Source organism: Elephas maximus, chromosome 12 (assembly GCF_024166365.1).
Source record: "Elephas maximus indicus isolate mEleMax1 chromosome 12, mEleMax1 primary haplotype, whole genome shotgun sequence".
Classification (NCBI taxonomy): domain Eukaryota; kingdom Metazoa; phylum Chordata; class Mammalia; order Proboscidea; family Elephantidae; genus Elephas; species Elephas maximus.
In genome coordinates this window covers 95,406,411-95,430,363 of record NC_064830.1, presented here as the reverse complement: position 1 = coordinate 95,430,363, position 23,953 = coordinate 95,406,411, and the positions used below count along the sequence as shown (strand labels likewise).

At 49.7% G+C, this 23,953-nt stretch overlaps 2 protein-coding genes across 2 annotated transcripts in view; one reads left to right on the top strand and one right to left on the bottom strand.

Moving 5' to 3' along the window:
- The window catches only part of C12H7orf50 (chromosome 12 C7orf50 homolog), a 120,428-nt gene that overhangs the window by 41,708 nt on the left and 54,767 nt on the right, over nt 1–23,953 (top strand). The gene's annotated exons all lie outside the window — the stretch shown is intronic.
- GPER1 (G protein-coupled estrogen receptor 1) lies at nt 9,259–14,947 on the bottom strand. Its single transcript, XM_049905082.1, has 2 exons — nt 14,691–14,947; nt 9,259–12,551 (listed from the first exon to the last, which is right to left on the bottom strand). The coding sequence occupies exon 2, from the start codon at nt 12,207–12,209 to the stop codon at nt 11,115–11,117; it is 1,095 nt and encodes a 364-aa protein (XP_049761039.1). The 5' UTR covers nt 12,210–12,551; nt 14,691–14,947; the 3' UTR covers nt 9,259–11,114.

Genomic DNA, 23,953 nt, shown 5'->3' with positions numbered 1-23,953 from the left:
AGGGAGCGGCTGGTGGATTCAAACTTCCAGCCTTTTGGATAGCAGCCGAGCTTTACAACTTCTATGCCCTCAGAGCTCCATGGGTGTCTAACAGGGGACTCAGAATTTAATTGTCCAGTGGAGATCCCTGTTTTCTCTCCCAAATGCCTTCCATCTACCGCCTTCCCCATTAATGGCAACATCATTGGTTCATGGCTCATGCAGAAATCCTGCATTCACCCTTGACTCACCTCAGTCTCTTCCCTGTGTCCAGTCCATGAGAGGACCCCTGTTGATTGAACATATATCCAGCATCTCTACTTCTCAGCGCATTTGTCCTCCCAACCTGGTCCAGGCCACCGCCTCACCCAAGTGACCGCAGTAGCCTCTTCACTGGTGTGTCACGTCAGAGTGATCCACTGATGATGAAGTTGGCTCATAGCTGTCATTGTTTTGCTTTGAACATGCCAGTGGCCCCTCATGATGTTGTACTCCTTCATGCTCTCTGGCTCAGGTCCACAGTGACTTACAGTCCTCTGTCTTAAGTCTCTGTCTCCCTCTTCCACACAGAATCAACGCTGTTCATCGACTTGAGGAAATTCCCCTCCATTCCTAGTTTTCTGAGAGTTTTTATCATGAATGCATGTTGAATTTTGTCAAGTGCTTTTTTCTCTGTCAGTCACTATGACCATGTGATTTTTCTTCTTCAGCCTGTTGACATGCCAGATTACAGGGATGGATGTGTGAATGTTGACCCAGCCTTGAATCCCTGGAATAGATCCCACTTGGTCATGGTGTATACTTTTTAATGTAGCTGAATCCTATTTACTAATATTTTGTTAAGGATTTTTGCATCTATATTCATGGAGGATAAATGGCCTGTCATTTTCTCTTCTTGTACTCTTCATCTGGTTTTGATACCAGGGTAACACTGGCTTTATAGAATATTGGCCAGCATTCCCTCTTCTGTTTCAGAAACAGATCATGTAGCACTGGCATTTATTCTTTAAACTCCTGGGAGAGTCTCCAGTGAAACCATCTGGGTCTGGAGATTTCTTTTTCAGGAGTTTTTAAATTGGGAGTTCAGTTTCCTTATAGGGCTGTTCAAATATCTTTTTCATATGAGTTGTGCGTTGTGGCAGTTTGTGCTTTTCAAGGAATCGGCCTGTTTCCTAAACTGCTTTTTATAGCTTTTATGTTCCCTGCAGATACTTTTGAGTTTGTCATTTGTTTCTTTAAATGTGATAAGCAACGATGTCTTAGGGCCTGCATTTCATATTCCAGCACTGAAGTTTGGGAGGTTGTCTGTGCTGTCTGTTGCATCTCCTGGTTTTATTTCTGCAGTCTCCTTATTTGCATATTCATCTGGCCGTTTTTGCCTCCTTTTTGCTCACCGTTTCTGGAAAACTATTGATGGGCACGTCCGGAGGCCTGGGACAGCTGTGTCCTCATCCAGGAGGGTTTTCATTGGGTCATGCCAGGTGTTGGGGGTACAGCTAACAGGACTTTCTCCAGTTTTGTCCAAGGTTGAGGTCCTAGCGCACCCAGGTTCTTGGCACTTGGCCGCGAATCCCTGTGCAGATCTACGTGGCCCCACAACGGCTCAAAGATGGATTTCTTCTTGTTCTGCAGGACCAAGGTGGGCTTTCCTCCAGTCGGCTACAGATAGGGGTGTGTGAATGTACGTGTGTGCACGTGTGTGTATGTGTATAGGTGTACGTGTGTGAATGCATGTGTGTGTGTGGTGTGTGTGCATGTGCAAGTGGGCACGTGTATGTGTGTATATACATGTTGTTCTGCTCTTGTGTACAGGATGGAGGCAAAGGGTGGGAGCTCTTATCACCTGCTTTTCAGCCCGTTGCTTAGAGCATACAGCCCTTAGGTGGGGAGCCCGGTGGCAGGTATCCTCAGGCATGCCTGGCTTTGGTGCTTAGCTAACTGCTCACCTCACCAAGCTCTCACTCAGAAATTGGTCTGAGAGGTCCCACTGTCCTTTGAGCTCGCCCATGCTTCTCTGTGTAGATTTCCATACCTGTTACCCAGCCCAGCATCCCTGTTGTTTTCAATAGTAGGGTTGGTCTGAACAACTAATCGATCATTTCCAAAAGCTGAAATTCTGAATGACCTCAGGGACTTTCTCATACAGTTGGGGGGCTGCCCTGAAGACAGGGAACACACTGTGGCCTCTCCCGGGAGAGGCTTTTCTGAGGGCAGAACCACCAGTTTGTCAGCCCTGCGATGAGTAGGGCTTGGTTCTGCTGCTGTCATCATGGTTCCTTGGGATTAGAGGGCCAAGTGAATGGATGCAGGTGGTGATTCGAGAAGGAAGGCTGCTCTTATTTTCTTCATTCCTAGGTCATCTCACTTTTGCATCAGCAAAGAAGATGAGTATCGTGGGCAGGGCCTGTCTGTGCCCACCCTTTCTCATGGTGCGGCGATGGGCTTGCTGCTCCCTGAGGCAGCATGAAGGCTCCTGGGGCTGGGGTACTCACCTGTATATCCATGGGAACCTCAGAGTGACACAGAGTTGGAGGCTGTATGGATACAGGGTCCTCAAGGATGAGAGTTGGGTCCTATCTGTTTGACTCACAGGCCCCGGGAAGGAGATCAGGACCCCTTCTGCCCACCCCATAGGACTCAGGGATGAGAGCTAGGCCCCGTTCGCCCACCCTACAAGACCTCAGGGTCAGAACTGGGCCCTATCCACCCACCCCATAGGTCTTGGGGACGAGAGCTGGACTCTATCTGCCCCCTGGGCCTTGAGAGCAAGAGGTGAGCCCCGTCCGCCCAACCCCACAGTGCCTTTCGAATGCTGCCTCTGTGATCCCTGCCCAGGCATTGTGGGAACTAGTCCATTCTCCAAGAGGAGTTGGTCACAGTGAGAAGTCAGACTGGAAGGCGGAGGTGTAGCCAACACTTTGGTTACCACAGGGAGAGGAGGGAGGGGCGAGAAGTAACAGGCACTTCACATGAACATGCATGATTCAGCTGCATTTCCCCCTGAGGAGCCCTCATGTTGGTAGGTGTTTGCATTGGACAGAGCCAGGGCTCTGGTAAGATGGGTCTCACTTTTCTATAACTGCTGGAGCCTCTCCAGGCGCCCTGCAGCTGGTGTCCTGAGATAAAGCTCTTGTTCCCAGACTGGATCCCCCACCCACTAGACAATGGCAAAAATCAGATTAACCCAGAGTGGCTGACTTTCTGACCACACAGAATCGGGTGGGTGTGACACGGGGCGCATGGTGCACTGGCTGCTGGCGTTCACAGCAGACTTGGGGTCTTGGCAGCCTTTCAGGGTGTCCTGACCCTGTGCCCTTGGGGCAGTGCTGAGTCCACCTCACCTGACCTTCGGCAGCACTGATGGGGCCAGGCCTGGTCCTAGAGGGCCTTTCTGGGTCTCCCAGCTCCAGCCCTGGCCCACTCGCTCCAACGGTCATGTGTATCCCCACTTCCCTGGGGTCCCTGTTTCTGTGCCCTGAGCCGATTCCCAAAGCTTTTGGGGCTGGGTGACTAGGCCCTGTCCTCTCAGGGGCTATGCCTGTGGGTGATGTGGAGTCAGTCACCCATGAAACATCTGTGCTGAGGACCCCAGGGCAGCACGGAAGCTGCTGCACCCAGGGAGTGGGGGCTGGTGCATGGTGGGTACCATTTCCCCGAGGCAGTGGGGACTGGGGTGTGGTGGGCACCGCCTTCTGGGGGAGTGGGGGCTGGGGTGTGGTGGGCATTTCACAGATAGCTCCTCCCTTCTCTCCCTCCCTCCTCCTTCCTTCCTGCCTTCTTCCCTCCTTTCCTTTTCCCTTTCTTCCTCCCTGCCTCCCTTCTTTCCTTCCTCCTGCATTTACTTCACCTTGTTCGTGGTATAAGCTGGGCATCCACTTTCATCTGTCAAAAACCTAGGCACACAGAGTACTGATTAAGCCTGAAGTGAGACGGCCTAGCACCCTGACACTCTCTGCAAAGGGTGCTCACAAACACTTCCCAGCTGATCATTCATTTAGGGAGTGCAAGCTTTTCTTCCGCAGGTCTTGGTAATGATTGATGCAGAAAGCTGGAGCTAGCCACCTCGCACCTAGGTGTCTGACCTGGGCATCTTACCTGGTCTGAAGGAGGGGCCGACAAGTACCTGCTGCCTGCATGTGCATCCACAGGACACTGGGTGTTACTCACCTGTGAGTCTTCAAGGTTTTCCAGGCAGGAAGTAGGCAAGCTCATCACAAATCGAATAGAAATAGCTAAAGTGACATCATAGCATCCTGAGGAATAAAAATGTTGTTTTCAGCGTTTTGAGCAGATTGCCCGGGGACAGCACACAGATGATCACTCTGTCTCCTTCCTGCGTGTGTGTGGTTCTGTGCGAGGGTCAGACGGGGATGCCAGGTCAGGACAATGGACGCAGGCTGCTGAGCCTGACCAGCTGGTGGGCTCAGGTGTCCTCAGCCTCCTGCGATGTACCTGCAATACACCTGTGATATTTACACCTGCGATACCCCTGCCCTTCTTTGTCGTGATCCCTGAGAACGGCATGGTAGATTCAGCTTTACTTTTTACCAAAGCTCCTCTTTAGTTTTAATTTAAAAGCATATCAAAAGACACCCCGGATAGTTAGTTTCCCACTGTGGAAAATAAAATAAAACTTGATTTGCTAGGCGTAAGTAAGAAGGGAGCACTTTCATTAGAAGACTTACAGCAAGTGGTAGAGGATGGCTTCCAGGATTCAACCTCTGCGTTTTCAGGCCGTGGTTTGTGGCCGTGCATGTGGGGCAGCAGAATGGGGATCCCAGCTCCCCCTGTGGGGTGAAGCCACTTTAGAGAGCACAGCTGCAGCCACTACGTCCATGGCTCTGCAGAGACTGTACATGTCTGCTGGGGATGGGGAGCCACTGTAGGAAAAATGGCCCGCAGCTTGAGAGATAGTTTATATATTATATAGTTCACCCATTGAATTGTACAGTTCACTGGCATTGAGTGCATTCACAGTGCTGTGCAACCATGATCACTGTCTAGTTCTAGAACTTTTTCATCTACCCAAATGGGAGCCCTGTGTCCATCGAACATATTCTGGGCATTCATACAGTATTTGTCCTTTTGTGCCTAGCTTCTTTCACTCAGCGTCGTGTTGTCAAGGTTCATCCATGTCATGGCATGCATCAGGACTTCATTCCTCCTTATGGCTGAGTAGTATTCCATTGTGTGGATGGGACACGTTGTGTTTGTCTATCACCTGTGGATGGTTACTTGGCTTGTTTCCACCTTTGGGTGTTGTGGATCGTGCTGCAGTAAACCTTCTGGAAGTTCTTGTTTGAACACCTGTTTCCAGGTTTTCTGGGCCTGTGCCTAGGAGTGGAATTGCTTTGCTAACATTGTGCCCCATTTGCTTCCATGTTTGCGTGCATGATTGTGCTCACACGTGCTCGCTCTCTGACTATGTGAATTAATGTATGTATTTGTGTGTGTATCCTTCTCCCCGAACCATCTGAGAGTAGGTTGCACACATCATGCCCGTTTACCTCTAAAGGCTTTAGTGTTTATTTGCTAAGAATAAGCACATTCTTTTATATAATCACAGCGCAGCTGTCAGTTGCAGGAATTGTAACATCAGTGCAACACGTCTATCTTCCAAGGTATTCGAGTTCTGTCAAGGGACCCAATAAAATCCAGGTGGCATTTTTTCTACTCGTAGCTCAGCCCTCTAGGATCTCATGTTGGTTTGAGTGATTATGTCTCTTTGTTGTTGTTGGGTGCCGTCCAGTCAATTTTTGACTCATAGCGACCCCACGTGACAGAGTAAAACCGTCTCATAGGAATTCCTAGGCTGAAATCTTTACAGGAGCAGATCGCCAGGTCTTTCTCCTGCGGAGCTACTAGGTAGGTTCGAACTGCTAGCCTTTTCGGTTACCAGCTGAACACTTAACCACTGCACCATCAGTGTTTATGTCTCCATGTCTCTAGTTTCCTTTAGTCTGGGACAGCCCTTCACTTTTCTTAGTCTTCTATGACAGTGACCTTTTTGGTGAATCCTGGCCCCCATCCACATTTTGGGTTTTTCTGGTGCTTCCTCCTGATTGGGTTCAGGTTATGCACCCTTAGATCAGGACATCGATGTGATATACTTTGGGCCGGTATCACATCTGGGAGAGCACTGTGTCCGTTTCCCTGCACCATGGATGCTGCAGTCACCCAAGTAAGACTTGTGCGATTATTTTTCCCTGTGTAGTGAATACGCACGCCCTGCACCTCTAGTAGCACCCTCGGGTGGGGCAGCCTTGCACGCTTCTCACCTGCTTGTCTTGGCTGTGAGAGCTGCAGAGCGGTGGCCTTCCAACTCCAGCGCTTCCTCCACCTTTGCTGGTCAGCTGTCAGCAGGACTCCTCACCACTCACTCATTCATTCATTCATTCCTGTGTTTGTTATTTTACTTTGTTTTGCTTATTTATTATTAAAATATATTTATACCTGTTTATCATTGAAATGGACTCATGGTTCTGTTTTTTAGTGTAAATTATAATTTAGCCAGTGGGAGCCCTTCCAGCTAGCCCTGGTGTCCTTTTTCCTTTTGATGTGATCCCATCCTTTTTTGAAGCTTTTCTTGCCTTTTGGCTCCAGGGCTCCTCTTGTACCTTCCTGCCTCACCCTAACCCCCCACTTTGCAAGGTGTCCTGGTTCTGTTTAGAGGGGACTAGTATCAGAGGGCAGGACCTGGGCACCGGCTGGGCCCACAGCACTGACTTCTTTTTTTCTAGACCCTTTGGGCAGACAGAGCTAGGGAATCCATACGAATGTGTGTGTTTACATACACACGTGAATGTGCACATACACATGTCAGGCATTCTCAGTGTACACACACACATTTACACTAGTACACATGCACTGTATGTACACGTATACGCCCACGTACATATCACTGCTCTAAAAATCCTGCGTTTAAAGTGATACCCCGCTTCCCGCCCCTTCCCACAGGCCTCACCTTCAGCCTTCCTCCCCTCTGTGTCTGCACCCCCCCCCACACCACGGGCATCTGCACATTCAGTCATTTGCTCAATTCTTGACATACGCAAGATCGGTTCAGGTTGCTTCACCTGCACCACTACGAAGACGAGACCTCTCAGAAGGTTTGCTTGCTGTTCTGCCCCCCACCTCTCCTTCTAAGACTGAAGGTACACAGAGATGCGTTCAGTAACGTGGATGGTACCTGTCCTTGCCACGGAGGAACACGTGGTCTGGGAGGGAAGGAAGGGCTGTGTCACCCTTGTATAATCAAGAGTTAATTATTAGCACAGAGAAAATGATGGAGTCGCACTCTGCTAATACATGTGTTCTCCTGCGCTCCAGCTATGCCCTTTGAAGCGGTCTGTGGGGTTTAGAAAGCATTAGTGTGCCGTGAGAGCTGGGTTACCAGGAAACAACAAAGCAATTAAAATGCCTTGATTTTATCTTACGATGTTCCTGCCCAGAATAATTAAATTAGCCCCAGCTCTCAGACGAATGGTTTGCCGAGAGCATGTGCTGGTGTGGGTGGGGCAGGCCGGCACCGGAGTCACAGCCCCTGGGGTTCTGGTCCCTGCTGTCTCACACCCGCCGACTTGCGATGGATCTCAGGGTCAAAGGAGACTTCAGCCGGCGCCCGCTTCTCCCGAGGCTCAGAAAGAACTCGTAGCTTCTTTGTGTCATTTGCCCTCCCCACAGCCCTGGGCCAGCTCAGTGCCTACCAGCAGCCTCTCATTGACCCCAGAGCAGCTCCCCACTGATTTCACAGACCAGGAAACCAGGTCCGAGGGCCATGGCAGGTGCTGCTCTACAGCCCATGCAGCCTGTCCTCTGGCAGCGCAAGCAAGGGTGCCTCTGGCGAGATGGCTGTGTGTGTAGCTAGGAGAAGCAGATGGCACAGGAGGCAGAACAGTGCTCTTGGGTCTGTGGTCTGCCTACATGCGCAGGACGGGCAGGCACTCTGCGACCTTGAGGTGGACCAGGACCTGGGGGAGCCCCTCTGTTCTGCCGGGGAGTGGGCTACCTGAAGAGGCGTGAGCGGCCCTGCCCTCAGCTGGTGGTTTGGGGCCTTGGTCAGATGTGGTTTCCACCCAGTAGCCTAGGAGGGTGTGTCTCTGCCGCCGTTGCGCTTCCTGATGCAGATGTGGGAGAGAGTCCAGGCCATGGCCTCATTGGACCCTGATGCTCAGGGTGCCCTGTCTCTACACAGCTCCTGTGAGGTGGGGCCTGGCTTGACCGACCCCAGGGGGCCGCCTGCAGAGAGTATCACTGAGGAGGAACGCAGGCTCGGAGCTGGGAGACCCAGGCTCACTTCCCGGCAACGCAGTTCACCATTTAAGATTTTGAGCATCAGCTCCTTTATCTGTGTGATGAGGATAACGTGCCGCTTATAGGGGTACATCAGGACTCAATGCTGTAATGCACCCCTCATAGGATTACCATCAGGACCTGACACTAGGTCTTGTTCATTCTTGTCCCCATCCTGGGAAGAGTTGGCTGTTAAACATATTGGGTCTCCAGTCTTGGTGTGTCTGTAAAGTGGCCTTCCAGTGCCACTTTGTACTGGGACAGGAACGGTGATGGCATTGGTGGATGCCTTGGTGCCGTTGGGGGTCAGTGGGGGTGCTTCAGTCCAGCACCACACACTGCGATTCAGAACGGAGGCCCTTCTCCTGCTGCCGACGCTGAGGTCGAGGTACTGCACACCTCGAATGCATCTTGTAAAAGTGTCTCTGTTGAGGTTTGAGCCACAGCAGTAGGCTCTGCTCCTGACACGGGTCGCCCCCAGGGCAGCAGCACGGGGGCAAGTTCCTGTCCTACACTTAGACTCACTCCCCTAGGACACAGACATGGTGTTTGTGCTCTTTGTGGATGTGGTGACTTAGGGAAGTGCTCAGGGCAGATGAGGGGGTGCATGGAGGCTCTTCCAAGGGAGCTGCTCCAGCATCTTGATGCTCCCAAGTATGTGCAGGTGAAGGCACCATGTCCTCAGGACGCCTCTCCACGTGGGAACCTTGTCTGACCACTGTGACACCCCGCTGACCACCCGCTTGACCACCTCCATGGATACCCTCACGATCACATGGACAGCCCCCTAACTGCCCCCATAGACACCCCTGTGACCACCATGACCATGCCTCCGGTGACCACCCTGTGACCACCTCCGAGGCCACCCCCCCATGACCACCATGACCATCACCCGTACTGTCACAGGCCTACCTGCCATGGGAACTGTCCTGAGAAAATCTGTTATTGTCTTGTCCTTGGGTTGAGTCGGGATGTTTATTTAGAAAGCAGGTCTTATGCCAAGGTCAGGGTTGTATAAATGCAAATATTTACTTGGGAGGACACTCTTCTTGGAGATTAGCATCTGTGGTGACTGGGTCAGAGGGGATACGTGTATCCGCTGTGGGGGATGTGCGCATCCAGTGGCAGTCTGACTCAGCCTCCTCTCCTCCGAAGCACAATCATGTCCAGCAAGAAAGAAGGGCTCAGGGAGGGAGGGGAAGGGGCTTCTTTTGGATGCACAACGTCATTGCGTTTAGCCCCAGGAACGGGTGAGCCAGTGCGCTGGGCCGTGCAGCGCCAGCAGCGCCCTGCTCCACGGGCTGATTCTCCAGCAGCCTCAGCCCTAGCCAGCCCCGGAGCTCCAGCGGCTGAACACGGCCTCCAGGTGTCAGAAGGGTTCCCTGGCACCCCGAGCTCGTCTGCACGATTGTGCCGTATCCATGATGATCTCTCCCCAAATGTTTTCTCTAAATTGGCTCACCTTTTTCTTTTATTTATAAAGAAAACTTTGTCATTATCATAAATTAAAACAAAACCCAGCATCATAGCTCTAAATGGAATATAGCCATAGAAACTATCGAAACTAAAAATGGGGTTCATGTCTCATCAGCAAGAAAGTTTCCCGTGCTCTCCCAGGGAGACCCTTCCTGAGGCCCCACCCAGGCTATTGTATCTTGGCTAATCGGTGGCAGGCAGCAGGCCCTCTCGGGGGATATGGGAGGCAGCATGAGCAGTCCTTGGGGCCACTAGGGTCAGAACACGCAGCCCTCACAGCTAGTGCCCATGAGCATGGTGCACTGCAAAGCACCACATAGAACTTTCTAGAAAAGGGGAGTCAACGTTTTGCAGACTGGGGCCTGTCCTCAGTCTGTGGTAGAACTCGCTCTGTGGGTTTCACACTGTGAGGAGCAGTTTACACTATCGTCACCATTGCCCACTGCTGTTTTTGTGGGGGCACATTCTATGACCAGACACCCCGACTGCTGTCACTGTCGGGGGGCATTCTGTGGCCAGATGCCCTCACTGCCATCTCTGGGGGCGCACCCTATGACCAGAGACGCTGGAGCCATCCATGGTGGCATTCACTTGACCCCACCTGCCAGCTCTCACAACCTCATACCATGCTAACTTAGCTGCAGAGGCTGTTACACACACACAGCAAGCAAGTTAGCATCTCAGAGCAGGAGGAGGGCATTTCACTAGAGAACCTTGTAACTGACGCAGCTGATTTACACACATCCTGACTCATAAGGTGGGGCAGGGTGACCAGGAGCGCGGCTGCTGACAATCTGAGAGACAAAGAACAATCAGTGTGTACACGAACAAGGGGCCGTTCTCTCTTCCTTTTTAATAGTAAGCTTGTCAGCATGTACATAGTAAGGTACAAACCACAAACATGGAAAATACACTGTTATGCCTCTGAGCGTCTTCTGTCTCCAGACTTTACTTTTCCCCCAAGATGGCAGATTCATGGTGATTTCATTCAGGCACCTCCTCCCTCCTCTGTCTTTGCTGGTCAGCAGTACCCCTATGACTTAGGGATGCCGATCGTGCGGACAAGAGCAGAGGGCCAGCAGACATTCGGTGGCTCTTCTTTGCCAGGTTCAGATGACCTCCGTGCCAGCCTCTGTGGGTGAAAGCAGCCAGTGGCCAGGCAGTGCAGAGCCGAGAGAGCCTGCATACAATTTCTCTAGTGACTGAGGGTGGCCAGCTGCATGGCCGTGGCCAAGGCACTGCGGAGTCCCAGGGTGCTTGGACCAAGGTGGCAGCAGTAAGTATCACCTGCCCGCCTGCCCACCTGGCCCAGCCACCTGCACATTCCTATTGTGCACAGGTGCATCTTGGGGGAGCCCTCTCGCCCTTCACACTGCACTGCTGAACTTTACATCTGATGGCTCCGTGCTGTCCGGCATCACCGACTTCAGGGCGGCATGGCAGAAACGGTTCAGGGCCGACATGTTTGTCTTCTGCTCGATGTACAGCCTCAGCTTGTCCCTGAAGGTCTCCCCGAGAAAGCTGTAAATGAGGGGGTTCAGGCAGCTGTTGGAGAAGGCCGCAAGGTTGACGATGTGGCCAGTCAGGGGGTAGGCATGGCGGAAAGACTGCTTGCAGGAGGATGCTCCTGGCTGCGGACGCTGCAGCAGGTGCACGCAAATGAAGACATTCTCTGGCAGCCAGCAGATGAAGAAGACGAGGACCACTGCAAAGATCATGCGCAGCGCCTTCTGTCGCCGGGGCCGCAGGCCACGGTGCCGGTGTGCACCCACAAGCACCCGTGCAATGAGCGAGTAGCAGAGGCCAATGATGGCCAAGGGCACGAGGAAGCCTAGGGTGACCTCCAGCCACTGGACCTCCCTCACGTCGGCAAAGCAGAAACAGGCCTCCTTGGTGTGCTGCAGGTGCACGGCTGTGAAGGGCACCAGCGTGGCTGAGGCCGAGGCCAGCCAGATGAGGCCGCAGCTCAGCCGCGCGTGCTGCTTGGTGCGGAAGAGGCTGGCGCGCATGGCCCGGGCCAGGGCAACGTAGCGGTCGAAGCTCATCCAGGTGAGGAAGAAGATGCTGCTGTACATGTTGATCTGCAGGAAGAGTGACATAAAGGTGCAGAGCACAGTGATGTCGTAGTACTGCTCGTCCAGATTGAACACCTCGATGAGCGAGTCGGCCACCAGGATGAGGTCAGCGGCAGCCAGGTTGATGAAGTATAGGTCAGGGATGGTCATCTTCTCGCGGAAGCTGATGTTTACCACCAGGATCAGGATGTTGCCTACGAAGCCGATGGGGAAGAGGAAGATGGTGTAGAGACAGGAGAGAAAGAGGCCGATGACGTACTGCTGGTGCTCCTGCAGGGCACGGGTGTGGTTAGCCAGGGCCGCACCGTCCAGCAAGCGTGCCTCGCCCAGGTCCATGAGGGTGTCGTTGGGGGTGACAGGCTGTGTGGTGCCCAGATAGCCCTCCATGTCTGTGTCTCTGCACCACGGGACTCTCAGGACTGACCAAAAGGTGCAGAGAAATCCGTCTTAGGCAACAAATCCATCTCTAGAAAGAAAGGTGCTGCTTTTGGAAGCCAGTCAGACGTTTGTGAAATCAAGAAAAACTTGGCACAAGTGGAGTGTGTAACTATCTGGGCTTGTTAATTGCAGGAAGTTGGAAAACTGGATGTGGCGGTTGACATCCCAGTGGAAAGACCTTAGCTGATAGCTGACCATGGTGCCTTCAATGCTCTTTGGTGACCTGTTCCTGGTGACCTCTAGCCGCCTTGTCTGGAGCTGCCCTTCAGGGCTTCCTCGTTGCCTGGGGACCTGGGGGAACATGCAGAAGGGGGTCAGGGCTGGGAATACCTCAGGTGGGTCCATGCAGGGACAGATGGATGAGGGGAGACCGGGGGCTTTGGTGACACTCTCTCAGAGAGAGAGAGAGACAGTGATCACTGAACTGAAGCAGAAGAACCAAGTGTAGAAAAGACGCCACTCTCTTGAGGGCCCCGTTGCCTCTCAGGCTACATAGGAGCCGGTCAGCAAGCTGCCCTTCTCCTGTGTGGGATGCTTTTAAAAAAGCCAAATAGCAGACTTATGAAGTAACATGGGTATGGGGTATGAAAACCTTAGGAAAAGTACTGTTTGTCTGGAGAGGAAGTATAATGTACCCCATCAGCTGTTGAAAAGAGAAAAAGATAAGACGGAAAAACCCAGCTTTCTGGAAGATGGTGGATCCAGGGAAGTTCGTGGGAACTGGGGCAGAATCTCTTCTGCTGCAGTAAAATTCTAAAAGAATTTTAGCTCTTTTGCAAATGCTGTATTGAGTTTGGGTGCCGAAAACAAAACTGTCTTCGTGATGCAGAATGGAAAAGAGAGAGAATAAGAAATAAAAGTAGTAATTATTTTAGGAAACAATATTTAAAGTCTTATCCAGTGTTGTAATAGCTGATTTTGAAACCTGGAGTATTTTTTAGAATGCTTTTTGTAACCCAGAAGCTGGGTAATGTCAGGGTGGAGGATTTTTGTTAGTTACAGAGGGGTACGGGAAGTGGCAGTTCAGCCCCAGTGGGTGGGGTTCGTCAGCTCTGCTGGGATGAGTTTCTTGTCCTTTGGTTTTGCTGTGCTCCCCAGAGTTCCCCATGGAGTCAGCCAGGGGTTCTCAACCTGGGGCAACCGTGACCTCCCAGGGGACACTTGGCAATGTCTGGAGACATTTTTGATGGTCAGGGCCAGGGTGACTGCCTACCAAACACCCCACAACACACAGCAGAGCCCCAACAACAAGACTGAGCAGCCTGGGGTTGGGAGTACGTGAGTCTGTGAGATTGACATGATTCGTCTCCTCTGTGGGTTTTCATTTTACCCTCCAACACTACAAAGAGCCACTTGGAAGTGTTGACGTATTAGACTGGAGATTTTTTTTACCTATTGCTTGCAGACACTTCTTGGGGAGAAAAATCACTGCCTTGGTATCAATTATCGCTTTAAAAATATCCAATAACCTTTGCTTAGCTGGAACTGACCAGTGTGATTTTTATTGTTATTTTGCAGTGGGTAATGCTGATAGAACCAGTAAATGTCACTGTTCTCTAGATCTCTTTGCAACGTTTGTATTTAGCCTCTATATGTAACCGCTTTTTAAAAACTGCTCAGAGTACTTATTTTGCTCTTTAAATGTAAAAATTTTGGAAAGGATTAGACTACAGTTTTACAGAAAATTAAGACGGTGAGTAAAAGCCCTCAGCATGTATTTGTTCTCTTACCTGTACTTGTTAAGTAAACTACCTGGGCAAAGCCAGTCCTTTATGTCTTCCTTGTACAAGTGGAGCCATTAGATTCTGGGACAAGCACTGTTATTCTGTAATGGTTTAACAGAAGGATGTAGGAACCAAGTATGAAATCTACTTCTGACACAGGGTCCTTGTTAAAGTTGGCCTTGAACTTACAAATAGAAGGCTGAGCATGGAATAGATTTCCTTGGCTTGTCCAGGACAAGGCAACAAGCCCACGCTCTTGTCAGATCTATTGTATCATGAAGGACTGTTGATGCCCCAGTTGCCCTACTGCTGGGCAGCATTTTCATTGAAAGGAATACGACTTAGAGCCTGACCACCTTATTTTCTAGAGTGAGATGTATACTTGCTTGAACAGAATATGACAGGCTATTGGATGGTATTATCTTGGCATGTGTTACAAGAGGTGCCTTCACACGGAGTCTCCCTTCTGTGGCCACCCCGAGAATCTCAGAGCACTCGGCTTCCTTAGTGGGGAGCAGTCACCTCCAGCAGTCTTCACGGCCATGCTGCTGCTCTTACCAGAGGGCACCATGTCCACTCATGACAATAAAGGGGCAGCAGTTAGCCTTAAACTTGTGGCCACTTACATGGAGCTGCCTGCTCTGCCTGCCTGGACCACCTCCCCCAGCACCCATGGACATGACCCAGAGGGGAGGTCACGTCTTACCTGTTTGGTGCCCATCGCCGCTTCGTACTGGCCCCTGGCAGCCCGTGCTCATGGTCATGGGGCCCCAGCCAGCCTTGGGGGGCTTGCCCATGCCAGAATGCAGGTGCATCTGTGGCTTCCCAGCGAGGGGGATCTGGACTGGCGGGTGAACTCAGCCTGTAGGGTGATCCTGGAGCATCTTGGGAACAGCAGGAGGAGAAAGACCCTGGCCGCTGCAGGGAGAGTGGTGTGACAGGCCACCCTCAGAGTGTGATTCTGCTCCTGGGTCTGCACCCTCCCTTCGTGCTGGGGTTTTATAGGCTCCCAGGCCCCTCCCGAGCCTCCTTCAGGGCTGGGCGCCTCCTCTCCTGGCCAGCATTAACCATTTTTTTGCTGGCCCTTTTCTCCTTCACTTTGGCAATGAGTCAGCCCCATTGAGCATGCTTTTACGGGAGTTTCCAGTTTAACTGCTTTTCTTCACCTGCTGGTACAAAACTTTTTTGGGTTTAAAAGGATTGTACTGGATACTGTTTATCTTTTCGGTAATAACCTATTTGTTGAAACTTAAACATTCTTGCTTCTTTTAGCAACTGACTGATTTTAAAACTAAACACTAGATTTCATAAATTTAGATAATAGCACATGAGTAACGCACAGAGAATTTAATCTATGAACTTCACAAAGATATTTAAACCTAAGAAGTAACAGCCATTTTTGGCGAGTAAATTGGGTATCAAAGTAGTTTCTCTGCTCTGAACACTAACCTTCGCCCTCCTTTGACTGATGAAAACATCTGCGTGTTGGTGACAGATCAAGGGCCCACACCCTCCCCTCCCTGCAAGATGCTGGCTTCAGGCATCGGGCAGGCAGAGCTAATGGACCTCCAGGGAGCAACCTCTAGCTGAGCCCAGAGTGTTCCCATGTACCCCACCTGCCGGTGGTTAGAGTGTTGTGGACCGTGGTGGCGGGAGGCTGGAAAGGTGGCGGAGGGCAACAGAGTTGGAGTCCCTACGGGGGGTGGACTTGGGCCAGCTTGGGACCACAGGGCTAGGCTGCCTGCAGCTTGAGCCAAACAGTGCAACTTTTCCAAGAGCTGCCGGCTCCATTGCTCTCAGTGGACTTCCCCTGGGTCTCTTCTGCGATTTTTAGCTTTGGAAGCGGTAAAGTTGAAATTTCATCGCTGCAGCCTTGAGGAGTCTGTGAGAGCCAGTGTGTACTCCTCCCCAAAGATGGCCTGTGCGGCTTTGGGTCACCTGGCTGGTCGCTTATTCCAGGTAGCAGTGGACAGAGTGGCTGCCCTTCAAATCTTCTGTAACGAGCCTGTTCAGACAAGTTTCAAGGTGTTCTGTGTGAGAATAATTTAAAACCTTTTCAGTATGTGTTTTGGAAAATACACATTTTTGGAACAGAATACTGTGTTAAATTTTTAATGGAAAAATACTACCATTCAGGATTCCTGCCAGCTTTTAGATATTCTTCGACTCTGATATTGTAGCTTTTATATTTTATTTTATATTTGAGTGACATGATAAAATAATTGAGGCTGGTTTTACTTTGGACATATCTTTCATCAGCTGTGAACTCAAGATGATTTCAGCCTTGAGGATTCCCGAGACTCCACTTTGAAGGAAATGAGTCATGAGAAAGCATGACTTTCTTGGATGAAATATATGAATGAAATTAAAAACCAAAACCTTGAGATCTCCAGGACACGTGGCCTAAAAGCTGCACCCATGACTTCCTCGGGGCGAGGAAGAGCCTTAGCTCCCAGCCCCCTTGAGTGCACTCTCGGGGTGTTAGCCTTGGGGGCTCACGGGGCAGATGTGTTCTGATTTCCTGCTTCTGGCTTACTCTTAGCGTCAGACAGCTCAACTGTGACCTCACCATCTAGGACGCAGCTTCTCATCAAAGCACTGGGGGTTAGGTAACTCGTCAACCATTGCAGGACTAGTTAGTGTCAGGCAGAGGCCCAGACTTAAGGGGTTCCCACCCACTGCACCCTAGCTCATGTTTACTGGGGTGGAGGGGCAGTGTTGGACTCGAAGTGTTTGTGGAACTTGACAAGCTTTTGTAAGTGCTTAAGTGAACATTTAATGAGAGCTTACTCTACCGGGCCCCTGTGAAGTGCTCCGAGCCCAGCGGGCAGGGCTGCTAGCCGGGCCCCTGTGAAGTGCTCCGAGCCCAGCGGGCAGGGCTGCTAGCATCGCATTTATCCTACTCGAACACAGAGCTCAGGAAGAGGGTTGACTTAACTGAGGCCCCTGCTCCGGTTGGTGCCCTGACTGCTCTTGGATTGCTTCACTGCTGAATTTGATTTCTTTAAGAATTTTTTTTTAAAAATTAACTTCTATTTCTGTACATCCCCAAATAGGATAAGTGTAGGAGGCATCAGAGGGAATCCAATCTGATCAGCTCTCAGTTAGATTTGCAAATGAAACCAGATACTGGATAGTGCACAGAGAGCAAAACTGCCGAGAGAACGAGGTTGCCCAGGGAAGATGGTCCCTCACATACACACATCTGGGTCAGGATGCTGCAGACCCCAGCCTGGGGAAGGCAGCCCTTCACACACATCTGGGTCAGGATGCTGCAGACCCCAGCCTGGGGAAGGCAGCCCTCATACACACCTGGGTCAAGACCTGCAGACCCCAGCCTGGGGAAGGCAGCCCTCATACACACCTGGGTCAAGACCTGCAGACCCCAGCCCGGGGGAGAAAACCCCACACACACCACCGGGTCAGGACCTGCAGACCCCAGCCCAGTCCTGCATTCTGCCAGCACAGCAGAGCTTCTCTGCTCTCCCTGCTTCCCTGCCTCCCTCCCACCCAGCTCCCTTCTGAGGCGTAGAACTGTCGAGGCACTTCCCACGGGTAGCCAGGTATGATGAGAAGTGACATCTCTGGATCCCACTCTTCTCGGATCTAAACTTCCCCTGACTGTGAAGCCCAGCAGGTGATCTGAAATTGCCCAGTATTAGACTTTGCTACGTCCCAGCTGGTTCCAGCTCCTCACTCTGCATTCATCTGTCATGTGATCTGGGCCGTTCATTTGACCTTGAGCCTCAGTGTCCCCATCTGCAGAGTGGGGCTGTAGGGATGGCTGTATTTATGGAACTCAGCAATGCATGTAGATGTCTGCACCTCAGGGCCCTGTAAATTCCACCTTCCTGTCTCTGTGCCTCCAGGCAGGACTCTGCCTGCCCCCCGCCCCCACCGATCTCTCACGGAGGCTGCAGCTCTCCAGGTGGGTCATGGAATTAAGGATGGTTAGGGCGTAAGCAGGTCCTTTGCCTGCAGTTACCCCTGGTGACTTTGGCTCGTCTGTCCTTTGCATCTGTTCTAGGGAGAGGACATGTGAGTAAGAACTGCTCACAGGGCTGAAGGCATGACCTGGTTCAGTGGAGGCATCAGGCCATGTAAGACATTTTAGAGCTGATCTAGGATGGAAACCAAGCCAAATGTGTGTGGCTGTGGATGGGAAGAGGAGAAATGTGACTCACCGTGTTCCACTCCTGCAGAGTGGACAAAGCCATAGCGGTTGTTCAGAATCTGGGGAAACAGAGGGGCCTTCCATGCCTGGAGGACATTATCAATAACCTTTTGCCTCAGTGTGACACTTTACAGAGCACGTTCAAGTCCATGATCTTACTTAACCCTCATGACAATACTGAGAGGCAAGGCAAGGCCACTTAGCCTCCATTACGAAGGAGAAACTGAGGCTCAGGGTGGGTCAGGGATGATGACAAGGGCACATAGCAGTGAGGTAGCAGAGCAGGACTGAACTGTGGTGGTCAGGTGCCTGTCGTCTGCCACGTTCTCACTGTCAGAACCTTCTGTGCTACCCCTCAGACGTCCTGCGTCACCCCCCAGCTGCTCCATTTGGCCTAAGAAGGGGATGAGCTCCTGGAAAGTGCTGCCAACTGCAGTGGCTTGGCCTGTCGGGTTTTCCTCAGAACTACCCGGGACACTGGCCTCGCCCGGGGGGAGCCTTTGTTCTGAGCGTCTGCCTGCTGGACCTGGAGGACGGGTGGGCATTCCGGCAGCTCAGGGTGGCTTCCTTCTGTGCGAACTCAGCTTTCGAGATCCAGCCTGCAATGGTGGTGGTGGCAGAACTGCGGATTTGTCAGTGCGGCGGCAGCGTCCCTGCAATGTGTCAGTCAGTCCAGTTGCAGCCTTGTGAGTGTGAGTGTGTGTGCCAGTGCATGTGTGTGTGTGTGCACGTGAGTGTACATGTGTATATGTGTGTGCACAAGTATATGTGTGTGAATGTGCATGTGTGACTCGCGTGTGTGTGCGTGTGCACACAGGCTGTAGAGTGCTGAGCACACTGTCTGCTGAGGTGCTTTCTAGGGGAAATCAATTGCCAGAAGTTCTATCTTCCAGCTTTTTCCATCATGAAAAGGAATTTAGAGCGTTCCCGGAACCTTCAAGCCATCTCGGCCCTTCGTTGTGACGCCTGCCTTCCTGCATTCAGTTCACGTTCACATGCCATGGTGGGGCTTCACAGCCCCTGAGCGGGGCAGTCCTGACAGCTTTGATGGTGCTGGCATCTATACAGCTGGGCCTCTCGGCTACTGCCCAGTGCTTTCCTGGCCTTTTCTGGAATTCTGAGAGTGGTGGTGTGCCATGGCAGCTGGAATTTGGCTCAGGTGCCTGGTACTTACAGAGGTACCTGAGTTCTGCCCAGAGGAGGGGACTGTTTATGGTGGAATGCTCTAGAACACAAGGCTTAAGACCTGGGCCCTTGTCCCAGCCCCACCTGAAGTGATTGCCCACCCGTGCCTCAGGAAACCCCAGGAGAGGCTCAGCAAGGCTCAGGGGCTACCATGGTGGCTACCTACACCCCTCCCCATCAGCTCTGATTTTGCCTTTTTAAAATTAAGATTTTACCAATCATTTCTTTTGGATAAAAGTACCCTCTCACTGCTAGAAAACTGTGGTCTTAGAAGACTTCTTAGTTTTCCGTTGACTCCAGATCTTTCTCGTGGCTCTGCCCTCAGTGTGTGTCCAGACTGTCATGGGATGAGGGACTGTGCCAGGTACAGTGGACCAGTCACAGTAATGTGTTTGGCACCAACCACATCCCTACAGGGCCCACTTGAGGGGCCTTTGGTTGGGGTGTGGGGGTACCTTGATGGTCCAGCAGTGGGTCCCTCACTCCCGTCAGAGCTGCACCTGTTTGATGTTCCATATCTGGGGCCCTCTTAAAAGCTTTTGTTTGAGGGAAGGATCCTATTGCAAAAAGGAAAACGTTTGAGAACCACCAGTTTACATTATTGTAACTGGGTTTCTAAAGTCCCTGGGTGGCACAAATGGTTTGCACTTGACTACTAATCGCAAGGTTGGTGGTATGAATTTACCCAGTGGCTCCACAGAAGAGAGGCCTGACGGTCTGCTTCCGTAAAGATCACAGCCAAGAAAAGCCTATGGAGCAGTTTTACTCGGACACACAAGAGATAACTGTGAGTTGGAATCAACTCAATGGTAGCAGGTTTGGTTTTATTTTTTCTAGAATTATTCCTGTAGCTGAAATATCTAGACACTCAATGTAATCAAATCACAGTGAAATTATTTTTTGAGAAAAAAAAAAAAAAAAAAAAGCCAGGTAGCAGTGCAGATCAAAGCCCAGGGTAAGTGGAATCAAGCCCTGTCTGGAGATGCTTCACTCTGGCTTTCAGTGGTGGCCCCAGAAACCACGAGCCATGGGGAATAGAGCAGGTAAGGTCATTCTCAGCCTTGGAGTCCCCTAAGGTTTTCTAGCATGTGATGGCTAACAAGGCTCCCTTGAAAGGCTGATGAGAAGGAAGCTGCATGAAGCCTGAGAACGGGGGTGGGGGGGTGGGTATGCTGAGGTCAGCGATATGTAGGGATGCTGGCAGCAACCTTTGGCTTCTCAGAGAGAAGAGGCTTTACCAGCCCCCTTTCACAGGCAGAGAAACTGGGGCCACAGACAAGCATCTTAGCTGGCAACTCTACTGTGCCAGCAGCGGGTGTATCTGGAGCGTGTTTGGTACATAGTGGTGATCATACTGGGTAGGCTGACCTCTAGAGCTCTCCTGTGCAGGGCTGGCCAGGTTGACAGTGAAGGACGGCGTGTAGGTGCAGGGCGTAGCACCAGACTGAGCCCTCAGGCAATTGTCTTTTCCATCTGTTAAAGCCATCACCACCACCTACTGGGCTTGCTCTTAGCATGGTCAAGCTTGCAGGGTATTATTTGTCAAGTTGCTTGGGTGGGCTTTGAGTTCTCACTTCTGACCATCCATGTTTTTTTTAGTGGTGTGCTTTGGTGTGGGTCTTTTGTGTGGTACTTTATTTTTGGACTAGAGAGTTTTCTTTTTTCATAATTTTTTTACTCTTTATTTTCTTTCTTGTTTTTTCCAGAATTCCTCTTAATCCAGTGTTGGACCTCTTGCATCGATCCTCTAATATTATCCTTTCTTTCTCATTTTTAATACCTTTGTCTTTTTATTTTTCTCTGAGGTATTTCCTAAACTTGATCTTTCAGCCCTTCTGTTGAATTTTTAAAGTTATGCTATTTTAAATTTTAATGACTTTTTTCAGATGTTCTTTTTTCTTGAGATATAATTACATACAGTAATTTGTACAGGCAGTGACTGTAGAATTCAGTGATTGTTGGCAAACATATATACTGTGTAACCAGTATCCTAATCAAATACAGCATTGCTAGGGCCCTTAGAAAGTTGTCCTGTGCCCTGGTCCAGTCTATTCCCTTCCCCTGTAAGAGGCAGCCACCATTCTGATTTGTATCACTATAAATTAGTCTTGACAGTCCTTGAACTTCATATAAATGGAACCATACAGTACATACTCTGTGTCTTATAAATAGTGTTGTCTTTTTTTTTTTTTTTTTTTGTCTAGAATCCATTTTAATCATCTCTGCTTCTAATTGGAGTTTTAGCCATTTATATTTAATGTAATTATTGACATATTGGGTTTAGGTATTTGTTTTCTATTTGTTTCCTCTGTTCATTGTTCCTTTGAGCTTCCTCTTCTGCCTTATTAAAGTGATTGCTGTAGAGGTTACAGTATGCATCTCTGACTCCTCACACTTTGCTGTGAATTAATATTATACTAGCTCACTTACGATTTATACACTTTATGACAATATAGTTCCATTTATCCCCCTCCTGTCCTTTGTGCTATTGTTGTCATATATTTTACTCCTATATGTGTTACACACCTCACAATACAGTTTTCTTTCTGTTGAAAAGTCAAATGTCCTTTAAAGGAATTAGGAAAGTTTTTGTTTGTTTGTTTTAAGTTTTTGATGTTTATCTAAATATTTATCTATCCAGCAGTCTTCAGTCTTCTCTGTAGCTGTGAATCTTTAACTGGTATCATTTTTCTTCAGCCTAAGAACAGGCATCTGACATCAGCTCTCTCAGCTTTTATTCATTTGATGTCTTTATCTCATCCTCATTTTGAGGGACACTTCACTGGTTATAGAATCCAAGGATTTTTCCCCTTGGAATTATTACATCCTCCTCCTCAGATGACCACTCTCTTGACTTTTAACACTATAATTTTACCTCTTCTTGACCTTGGTGTGAATGGAATCTGTAAAGGTCAGGGCTCAAAAGGAGAAGCAGAACCAGTAGGAGATTTATATATTAAGAGATTTATTACAGGGACTAGGTTAGGCTTACGTGATTGTGGGGAAGAGTTGGAAATCCACAAGGCAGACAACCAGGAAAGGAAGCCCTCAGCAGACTTGAGCCCCTGGGCACAGACAGGGGCTCCGGTCCACAGGCTGAGTTTCTCTTCTGTCCTGGGGAGACTTCAACCCTACTTTTAAGGCCACCCAGATTATCTAGGATAATCTCCTTCACCTAAAGCCAACTGATGATGGGCTTTGATTACACCACTAAATAACCTCAGCAACACATAGAGGAGTGTTTGACTGAATAACTGGGGGCTGTAGCCTCACTAAGTTGACATATCAGTAAAGCCATCACAGAACCATGCTGTATGTGTGTGTGTGGATATGTGTGTCTGACTGCTTTGGCTTAACGTTAAGTTTCTGAGAGTCCGAATGTTGGGTTCCAATTATGGAATGCCATTGCCTGCATTTATAGTTTGTTCAGTTCCATTTGTTTACATTCTACAGTTTATTCGCCCATACTCCGTTTGCAGAACATTTGAGCTGTCTCTAGTTTTTGACTATCACGAATAACACTGCTGTGAACATTCTGGCATATATATCTTGGTGTGCATATGTAGCGGAGCCCTGGTGGCACAGTGGTTAAGTGCTCGGCTGCTAACCAAAAGGCTGGCAGTTTAAATCCACCAGCTGCTGTGCGGGAGAAAGATGTGGCAGTCTGCTTCCGTAAAGATTACAGCCTAGAAAACCCTATGGGGGCAGTTCTACTCTGTCCTTTAGGGTCCTTATGAGTTGAAGTCAACTCAGTGGCAATGGGTGGGTGCATAGGCATATATTTTTAATTCTAGGGGTGGAATTGCTAGTTCATAGCATATACATGTGTTCATCTTTAATAGATAATGTCAAACTTTTTTCCAAAGTGGCTGTACTGAGTGACACTTCCACCAGCAGCATCTGAGAGTTTCCATTGTTCCCTGTTCTCGCCAACACTTGATATTGTCCCTCTTCATGTGAGTGTGCATGCGTGCCTGCTTGTATTTAAAAAGCAAACAATGGAAGGATGTATTATAATATTTTTAAAGTGTTTACCTATTTGGAGATAGAAGGAATAGGGAAGGACTGGAATAGAAGCCAAACTTTTCTGAAGTAGATTTGCTTAATTTAAAGTTTTATCTTTGGAGCCATGCAAATATTTTACTTCACTATATAATTAAATAAAAGGCAATCAATCCCTAAAAAAACAAAAAATTATGAAAACCCATTACCTAAATATATATTCAGTTGGTAGCAGACTACATAGAGAAAAATTATTCCAAGTGACTTTAAAATATAATAATTCAGTGAGGGACATTCTCTGAGGACAAAAAAGAAGTGTGAACTTTTCGAACAGTTTTCAGTAATCTGTTGTTAGTGTTGATGTTGTGATTCTGAGACTATCATTTACGTATGTGAGATATGGCAAATCAGTAATTATGTGATACTCAAATTCTAACACTCCTGGTGTCCTTTAGAATTGAGAAGTCTGTGTTGGAGAAGGGAGGTGCCATTAGGAACCTGTAGTCCTGAATTTGAGTTGGAAGCATTAGTATAAACTTGTGTTGTATTTTACCTCAAAATTCATGCATACATACATATACTCCCCAGCTCTGAACCAAACTCATTGC